Source organism: Maylandia zebra, linkage group LG20 (assembly GCF_041146795.1).
Source record: "Maylandia zebra isolate NMK-2024a linkage group LG20, Mzebra_GT3a, whole genome shotgun sequence".
NCBI classification, from domain to species: Eukaryota; Metazoa; Chordata; class Actinopteri; order Cichliformes; family Cichlidae; genus Maylandia; species Maylandia zebra.
The window spans coordinates 2,607,055-2,616,620 of record NC_135186.1 but is presented as its reverse complement, the minus strand read 5'-3'; the positions used below and the strand labels follow the sequence as shown (position 1 = coordinate 2,616,620).

The 9,566-nt window shown below is 41.3% G+C and overlaps 1 protein-coding gene across 3 annotated transcripts in view; it reads right to left on the bottom strand.

The window, feature by feature from the left end:
• Positions 1–962: 962 nt before the first annotated feature.
• The window catches only part of kmt2d (lysine (K)-specific methyltransferase 2D), a 31,464-nt gene continuing 22,860 nt past the window's right edge, over positions 963–9,566 (bottom strand). For all 3 annotated transcript variants that reach the window (XM_004558768.5, XM_012921183.5, XM_012921182.5), the window contains exons 41-55: positions 9,339–9,488; positions 9,067–9,231; positions 8,820–8,967; positions 8,645–8,726; positions 8,383–8,555; positions 8,029–8,153; positions 7,803–7,938; positions 7,330–7,451; positions 5,857–7,237; positions 5,621–5,757; positions 5,262–5,392; positions 4,566–4,851; positions 4,373–4,446; positions 4,160–4,268; positions 963–4,082 (exon numbers count right to left, since the gene is read on the bottom strand). In XM_004558768.5, the coding sequence (XP_004558825.2) occupies positions 3,990–4,082; positions 4,160–4,268; positions 4,373–4,446; positions 4,566–4,851; positions 5,262–5,392; positions 5,621–5,757; positions 5,857–7,237; positions 7,330–7,451; positions 7,803–7,938; positions 8,029–8,153; positions 8,383–8,555; positions 8,645–8,726; positions 8,820–8,967; positions 9,067–9,231; positions 9,339–9,488 (3,312 nt within the window). In that variant the 3' untranslated portion in view covers positions 963–3,989. The remainder of the gene's footprint in view (positions 4,083–4,159; positions 4,269–4,372; positions 4,447–4,565; positions 4,852–5,261; positions 5,393–5,620; positions 5,758–5,856; positions 7,238–7,329; positions 7,452–7,802; positions 7,939–8,028; positions 8,154–8,382; positions 8,556–8,644; positions 8,727–8,819; positions 8,968–9,066; positions 9,232–9,338; positions 9,489–9,566) is intronic.

The following is a 9,566-nucleotide window of genomic DNA, read 5'->3' as shown; positions in this document are numbered from 1 at the left end:
CATAGATCTATCTAGCAGGAGGCTGAGGGGTGCCGCTGGCCCCTCCCAGTGTTTTTATCTCAGTCATTATGTTGATGTGCATGTTGGATTTTCTATTATTTATTTATTTTTTACTCTTAGGTTCTTACAAAGAAATAATTATACTTGACTTGCTACCCCCTTTATTGTAGTGTACCTAGCTGTTAAGTATGTGCATGTAAATATAATTTAATACCACTACGCCCTCAGTCATACAGCATTACCAAAAACTACATTTGCTAGTTCATTAAGACTTTGTGACATACATCCATACATGGCAGGTGTTTTACCAAATTCTGACCCTTCAATCCCTAATGTTGCTGAAATGATGGCTTATCAGACTCGGCAATGATTTTCCAGTTTTGCTGATTCTAGCTTCGGTTTCCTTTCCTTAGCTGACGGGAGCGACACCAGTGTGGTCTGCTGCTGCTGTAGCCCATCTGCTGTGCTTTCAGAGATGCTCTTCTGCATATACTGGTTCCAGGAACCCGGTTATTTAATTCACTCTTTCAATCCTACCAGCTAAAAGCACACAGCTCACAGACCTTATCCGCTGACAAGGACAATGGCACAACTTGTTTACTTTCTGTTGGCCTGTATGCGAATATAATTGAGATTTTTAAGCAATAAAACACGTTTATTTTAGAGGTTTTTGTTTGGAACTTCAAATCTAAAATCTACAAATGACCAATTTAAGAATTATAACCATGATGGGAGTGCTCTTACTCTGCTTTTTGGCATCATCCTATGGTTTGCACAAGTGCCATGTGAAAGCTTTGTTTTCCCAGAATAATTTAGTGGATTTTCTTGGTTCATGTATAGAATAGCAAAGCATCCCTTTACTGACCAGTAGGACCACCACGAGTAAAAACGGTTCATATAACCATCGGTTGACCCAAGTATCAAGCTTCGTGGTCATGTGCTGACAATAGAAAATGAGCACATATTTAAAATGCATTTTATTTTTCCTTTACAAGAAACAAAAGACAAAGAAATAAGATGAAGGGGAAAGGAAGTGGAAAACCAGTATATAAAGAGATGCAACCTCTGGCGTCCTGAAAAAAATATGTACAATTCAAAATAATATCCATATAAAACATGCCACATACAATAAAAATGATCATTATATTTATTCATATTCCCTAAAAGTATCTCTGCTGTACAGATGCAACATCTTTTTTTTTTTTGTATTTTAAAGTACGTGAGGTTAAAAAGAAAAAAAAAAATCAAATTATGAGCAACCTTTATTAAATTATAAGATATGCAGAGAACTTAAATTAAGTTTCAGAGAAGTTAAAAATTATTCAGGCGGAAATCCAGTGAGCGGCATAATGTCTCGTGTTCTTCCCTTGGAATAGAAACATACCAAAAAATATAGATATATATGTATATATATCACTGCTTCGGATACTTGATCAATATCTACCAGTTCAGAGAAAGTTTCTGTTATACTACGAGAGTGCAATTCATTACCAGGTTAAGTATGGGATTAACTTTGATTATTACATCATAACATACATCAGGCCAAGTAACCATTTCACAATGTTAACCAACACATTCACTTCTATAGGGAAGATATTAAAGGGAAAAAAAAGAAAAAGCAAAACACTAACAATATTCTAGGGAATTCAAGATTTGTCCATTCAAGACTATATGAATCCAATTTTGACCGATTAAAGGGGGAGGTTTTGGTAAATCAACAAGCAGTAGCATAAATAAAAAGAAAAAAATAAACATGAACAATATTACATAAATACAAATGCTATGCACCATTGTACTGCTTTATGCAAGAAGTGATTTTTCCATGTCTAATTAACAACTCTCTGCGTGAATCCAAACAGCCTCGTTATCACGTCGGCTTCTCGTCGAGAACCCCGGACATTTTCCTCACATCTATTTTTAACAAACTCACCTGAAAGCTTATAGCAAAAAACACTAATAGAAAAAACAAGTAAATGCAAAACACTCTGGTTCATATACATAAAGATATTAGTTTGCCATTTTACATATATTTATATTTATGTACAGCTTTATCTTTGTTAAAATGATATCCAGTGGTTGATTTTTTTTTCCAATTTTATTTTTCTACACTTTTGACTTTGATTACAAAGGGTCTGGATAAAGAGCTGTTGTCCCCCCCTCCCTCAATGCATATAGTATATTTACAGTTTTTACAACTTTGCATTTTAAAATCATGTGAGGTCTTAGGTTAAGGGAAGGAGGAACCAAAGTAGTATGGGAAGGTGGAGTTTTAGTAAAGCTCCCTTTAAAGACTTTTTTTTCCTCATTATTCTTATACAGAAATGAAAACAAATGCCCTTTTTTCCAATAAGTCTTTCCCTGCCATCAGTTCAGCCTCGAGGAGACAGTACCAGCACTAGAAAAAGCACACTACAGGGGAAGTAGAAACACTGCAGGCTGTACTCAGGCGGAGGAAGACTTACTACAGTAAAAGTTTAACAACAGTCCATTAAATAATACAGAGAGAGGAAGAGGCATGATTAAAGTTTAAGGTTGACTTGTTGGGGAGTAAAAAACAAACAAAAAAAGAAGAGAAAAAAAAAAAAAAAAAAAAGCACTGAATGGGGACAGTAGTCATGCATCTGCTGGCTCCTTTTTTTTTCCTCCCCCAAACAAGTGGAACTTTCAGGTGTGAAACAACCAGCTAATGGGTACTTGGTTAATTTTGGACCTGCGTGATCCTTGAGCCATTCACTCAAACTCTTACTGTCTTAAGCAACTCAGAAAAAATAAATGTGGATGTTATTGTGCTTTCACACAGCTAATAGCAGGATTTTGTTTTTAGATGCATAAATAAGAACACAAAAGCAAAAAGCTACATCAATATCCAGGATGATTTGGTGGCATACAGAACACCCACTAAGCTTCTGATTGTGACTTTAATGCAATATCTTATCAAAACTGTCATATAGTTCATCTGTATAAATAATTCATGAATAATAATTATGTTGGCTCATTATTGTAAATCATCATCAGCATAGAGTAGATAGAGCAAACCTGCTGCTTAAGATTCCCTGCTTGTCCGAGAAGGCTAAGCCCATAAAAACAACCCTCCCACCCCCAAAAATCACCATCGCGCCCCCTCCCCAACCCCCCGGAGTATTTCCACAGTAGCAGTTAACAGTTTTTATACAAAGCAGTCACTTCTCGCTAAATCAGTGAGGTAGACTGGGTCCAACTAACCCACCATGGGACTCCACACAGTCAGAACATCTGGTGCGACTGAAGCCACAGATCAATAGTATCTTACATTTTTTATATTAACTTACTTTTTTCTCCTCTTTTCTTTTTCCTCTCTCCATCGATCACATGTAGTTCTCACACAGAGCCACATCAAGATTGTCTAGCTAGCCAATATCCATGTTGTCGTTATGAGTCATTGATGGGAAAGTGCCTTGTCTGGGAGGTAAGGGGGGGAGGTGTGGTCAGACGGGACAGGAAATAGGTCCGACTTAAAACATTAAAAAAAAAAAATTTTTAAAAAGTGTCCTTAGTTCATTCTCAACATTTTTAATGGCTTTTTTTTTGTCGAAGCTCCAGATGAGCTCTGTACTACGAGCAGTGATATCAGAGGGTCAGAATGTTTTGGTAGATGGTGAGGATCATTTTCCAGCCACTGTAAGCTTATTGAGACCAGAATAGTTGGGAGGGTTTGAAGTGGGGGATGGGGAAGAGGAGGGATTTGGCTGAGGAAAGGGTGATTCAACTACTCCAAACACGAAAGTTAGTCCCACCATCAAGCTTCTGCTGATGAATGGTGGTCGGCTGCTTTTATTGATTAATGCTCTTCAAACCTTTGGCTACAGGTAACACTTTAGTCTTTTAATAGCGGAGGCCAGCCTTCCTCCATATCTTTATGAACAGCTTATGCACTGGCGATGTAGGATTTTCATAGGCTTTGGCGCAGGAGTGTTCTGGTACCAGCGAGAGGGAATTTTCCATCTTTCTGGTTAGTTCATCCATTTTCGGCAATTCCAGGCTCCGCAGTGGCAAGGGATCTTGTGCTGATCGTCCTCAAAATCAAACTGGTAGTCGTACGTCAGCTGGAATTAAGAGAGAGAGACAGTTAAAGGCTGCAGATATAGTAGTAGTACAATGAAGGCTGTTTATCACACTGCACCTCCTCTCCTTTAGGAATCCTTCGGCTGGAGATGATGATAATCTTGTCTTCTTTGTCAAACGTTACAACCTCAGCAACACAGTTGGGCGCACAGGAATGGTTGACATAGCTGGTGAGAAGGGAAATGGGGGAAAATCAAATCAATTTGGGGGAAGAAAATAAACATAAAATAAGGGTTTAAAACAAGGCAGGCATGCACAAACAAACACTTACCGGGCTGGGCCACCTGTTAAAGTTGCATCGATCACTTGCTCGTTGTTGATACGGAACATGTAGATCCCTCGGTTCTACAGCAAAAGAGCAAGAAAAAGAAAAAAGGTCAGACGTGTCCTACAGCTGTAGAAAGTTGAGCGGCACAGCAAACAAAGTTTCTGCACCACCCATTCTCCATCAACTGTTTGAGTACCTGCGCTTCATAGATCTTCTCCCGGCGATTGGCCACCTCGTTGCGTATGACAGTACCAATGTACTCAATAACCATCGTATGCTTCTCCAAATCCTTCGCAGCGTACAGCCCCAGGCCCTGAATGCGGGAACGTGCCAAGTACACGTTGTTCTTCCACTCAGTCTTCAAGCGCCGATACTGGGAGGATTTGGAGTGGACAAACTGCTTGCTGTACGGTGTGTTGAGCTCTCCAGTGAAGGTACTCTGGTAGGCCTTGGACACACTGGTGCTGTTAAGAGTGTGAGGCCTAAAAAGAAAGAAAAATGAAAGTCTGAATGTTTTGAATTTTACAGGTTTGAAGTTGTTTTGAAGCAAGTTACTTGCATTTGTAACCCACATAAAAATAAAAAGAACTGCACCTATAACTAAATCGGAATTTTAAATTCCAACCGGAGCGTGTCCGTGCCCAACTACTCATAACCAACATAAATTATTTTAGCTTATGTACTTGCTACACATTACATAGATGTTAAAAGAGTTTCATTTTTTAATGTATATTACCTCACCAGTCAACATATTCTGTCTGGAATTTAACTCCGCAAAAATGTTAACATTTAGTCAACAAGCCTCTTCGACGTGATTCACATGGCTGTACAGATTAACAGATATGTCAGAACGTGTTGAGTGTGCAGCTTCTCGCTAAAAATAATGCTTTACCTCTTGCAGTGTGTGGGGACCTTGGGCTCTGAGCGAGCACAGCCAGTGGGATTAATCATGAGTGGGAGCTCCATCAGAGGGTGCCGGCCGTATCTAAATTGGTAATTCTGGCAGTTCTCCACTCCGGGCAACTAAAACACAACAAGTCAGTCAATGATCATCATAATGGACTTATAATGGCTATAAAGCTTATCATTTCTGGTCACATTGAGTTCAGTTAATACAAGATAGAGCAGATATTTTGTGAAGTCTGTAATGCTGTTTTATTACAGTCTGAAACAGTTATCCAACCACAGATCAGTGAACATGGGAGATAAAGACAAAATAAAAAAGGGACAGAAAGTGCTCGGGATTCTTACCGACTCAGTGATTCTCATGACAGCGTGAATTGTAAGGCCATACATCTCCTCCCCTTTGATGTGTTCAGTGAACAGTTTCAACATGGATGATTCCTCACGAAGTTTAGCCACCTGCTGAACAACCCGGTCCCAGATCCCTAAAGACAAAAACAGCAAATTCAACTCTGTTCTTTAAGGTTAAGAAACATAACAAAGGGAGAATAGAGCACAAAAATCAGAAAGCACTTTTGTTTTACCTTCTGGAGTAGGGTCACGGTACTGTAAATCCTCCATCCCATGCTCCAGAACACGCACTTCAAACAGCGGGCGGCCATCATCTTCACTGATGCGGCAGCGGTAGCGGCATCGCTTGTTGGGTACGCGTGTGCTCCAGTAGATGCGTGTGGCCTCGTAGCCAACGGGGAAGATTGCAGTAGCTGAGTGGAAGTTGGCCATCTGGGAGGGCAGCAACTGGCCAATAGCGTGAAAGATGAGACTTCCGACGCGGAACAGGTGGATACGGTCTCCGCGCTGCAAGATGCTGGCTATCTGTTTCACCTCGTCACGCTCGATGTAGACGCGGCGTAGGACCGCAAATGTGCTGAGTTCATCGTCACTGGGCCCCTTCAGTTTATGCTGGGTGCACAACATGGTCTTATCCTTAAAGAACATGCAGCGTGCCCGGATGGCACAGGCAAAGTGGTAGACATTCGGGCAGCGCAGTCTGTTGCAGCTGTTTGTGGCACCAGTTTTCTGGCAGTACGCACAAAGAGTCCGCAATCCGCGACGCAGGGCTACCTCCACGTTGATTAGGGCACCCCCCTGTGTCTCGTACACCTCTGTGGACCACAGAGCGCAATTTAAGTGCACCCATAGGTCCACATCAATATTAAGCAAACGAGCGGGCCCATCTGTGGCACCATCGCCTTCCTCGTGGCAGAAGCAGCACTTGCGTTTATCCCGAGGCAGCCTTTCTGGTCGAAGAGTAATGCGCAGCCGTTCCATCAGTTCAGACACCTCACGGCTGTTTTCTTTCTTAGAGCCACCTTTCCGAATCGAGATAACAATCTGAAGACGCTTCCAGCGAATCCCCTTCCATTTCTTCAGTTTTGGATGCACCACCTCCTCATCAGGTGAGAGAGGCCTGCGTTGCTTGACAGCTTTAGGGGAAGACTCCATGGGGGTGGGAGAATCTTTAGGAGGTTGAGCTGGATCAGTGACCAAATCCTCTACCTCCTCCTCCTTGACAACAGCACTCAGATGATCTTCAGGAGCAGCAGCAGGATCAGAAACTGCCGAGGTAGCTGCTGCGTCTGCGCAAGACTCTGGAGCAGCAACTTCAGGCTCTGTGACTTCAGTTGATTGAGCAGCATCAAGAGGAGGATTAACATGCTGTTCAGGCTCAGCTGTTGTTTGGACATTGGCCGGACTGGAGGGAGACAGTGATGAGGAAGTTGATTTTTTGGAAGGTTCAGCTTCACTAGTTGTAACTGGCAGAGATGGAGGAGGATGAGGAGGAGACGGTGATGGGGGTGGAGACTCCTCCACTGGTATAATAGGAAGGTGGCGCACATCCAAATCATTTACATTGGTTGTATAGCAGTGCTGAACCGGTTTTTCTTCAGTCTCTGCAAATTCCTGAGAGCAAAATGCACGCAGGAGATGTAACGCTTTCAACACATGTAATAAAAAAGATTAAATGAGGCAATAGGAGACCTTTAGGGACCAACCTGTTTAATAAGTGCCAGAATGTCAACTTGTTTCTTCAGTGTACAGCCAGGTAGAGACACATCAAATTGCCTTAGCCACTCATCCTGACTAGGTGAAGCACCATCCTTTGTACACAGAACCCCTGTAAAACATAACATGGATAGATGGTATAGTCACTCTGCCACAATTTGTTTTAAAAACAAAAAACCCCAAAAACATTTAAACACCAAATTTGCTCAACTAACGTGCTTAAACTACAATCATGAGATGGGATTAATGAAAGACGAAATATTTACATTAGCAAATAATATGACAGGTCACTTTGAGGCAGAATTTTGAATGTCTTGACAGACTCGCACCCTTTTGCTTTTAGCTAAATAGGAACTCACTCCACAAAAAAAAAAGAAAAAGACAAAGAAAATAATAAAAAAAAAAAGACATCAGCAGAAATCTAAAAAAGCTAAACCGTCAATTTATTTATTTTAGTGTGTACCTGATTGGCCAGGTCCTTTCGCAGGCCCATCTCCTCCTGACATTTCAGGGTTTTGGGGAGGGATAGTGACCTCATAAGTACCTGGCATTCTAATGTTGAGAAGCTGGGCCATGGCCATCATCACGTGATTTAGTTTCTGGAAAATATTAGTAGAAGTTTAGATTGCCTCAATAGATTCAGACATAAAAGCTTTTAAAGACGATATAAGATTATGATGGCTTAGTACCTTGGCTGCAGCAGATGACAACGTGAACGTTACAGACACCTCGTTGCTTTTGCTCTTATCCCAGTGGTTGGATGTTGAATCTACCTTGCCGTCAGGAGCTTCGAATTGTTTATTTTCTGTGAATGCTGTAAGCAAATGTGTAAATTCAACATTTGTCTGCATTTCAAGACGCAAACAGATTTAATATTTAAAATAAAAAAATTTGACAATCGTATAAATTCCAAGCAGGTTTCCCCATGACCTATGTATCCATGCAACCATATAAAACAAACTAACTTAGAATTTAATCCCCCATACAGAGCAGCACATTGCTACCTCAGCAGACCGTAGGATGTGACATGCTGAGTAGAATACCTGGGATGGCAGTGCGAGGTATGAGGGGTATGATAGGTGATATTGCCCTGTCCGTCTCCTCCTCTTTAGGCTCCCGCAGGTGAGGAAAACGTGGAGTTTCATCTCCTACATTACTCTCAGGGGATGATGCTGGAATTATGCTTTCTGGAGCATCCTCATCGTCACTTTCCATCCTGTTAAAAGATATTTCACACATTTATAGCCTCTTTATGAAAATATCTATGCTATGGACTGATAACTATGCACAGTTGTCCTTGTGTACCTGATATCCTCATTCTGGTTATGTGGTGGTGTGGGGAGAGCTGCTAGAATATCTACACTCTTTACCTCCTCTTTCACAGAATCTGAAGGAGGAAACAAAATGCAGCATAATAATACATTGCATTTAGAATGCAATTACTGCATAACTGTGGATTAATAATTAACAATAAATGTACCCATCGGCTCTTCAGCAGGCTCTCTGTTTTTCTGTCTCTCAGCCAGATCCTCCCCAGCTGTTACTCCATTGAGCAGTTTGTGCTGTACTGATGGTGGAGGAGTAGGTGGCAAGGAAGATGGGGGTGTTGGGGGGTTGCTGAGGTTGCTCTGTGAATGCACAAACAATATGTTCTTGAAGACTTTGCTCTGAAATTACCTTTATGCCTTATTCAAAATGTTGGTGGTGCACTGGCAGCTTAGTTTGACCTTAGTGAGTAACTGAGAGTAGTAGTCTGGGATATTGTCTAACACTGCATTTCCAAATGAGCCTTTTAGCTGGGCTTTTCCATTGGCTGGACTGCTTCCAAAAGGTGCAAAAAGATCCACACTGGCAGTGATTGACGGCTCCATCAAGGGCAGCAGAGAGAGGCCCTACAGAGTAAAAATCCATTAGCCAAGAAAAGGAAAAAGAATCAATCTTCAGATCATCAGTGGCAAAATATCATTAGGGGGGGAAATGTATTTTGACATTATTGTACCTGTTTGAGTTGTTTTAACAAGGCTTCAGCACTTTTTCCAACTTCTTCCTTCTTGTTTTTCTTCCGTGCATTAGGCCCTCGATCTCCAGCTGCCTTATTAGTGCGCTTTGGCTTTTGCACAGGAGGCCTTTTTGTTATCGATTGCAGATCCTGTAAAAGGTCAAGAAAATAAAACAGATTTTTCCCCAAATATAACATCAGGGTAAAGAGTCTTGATGCATGCTCAAT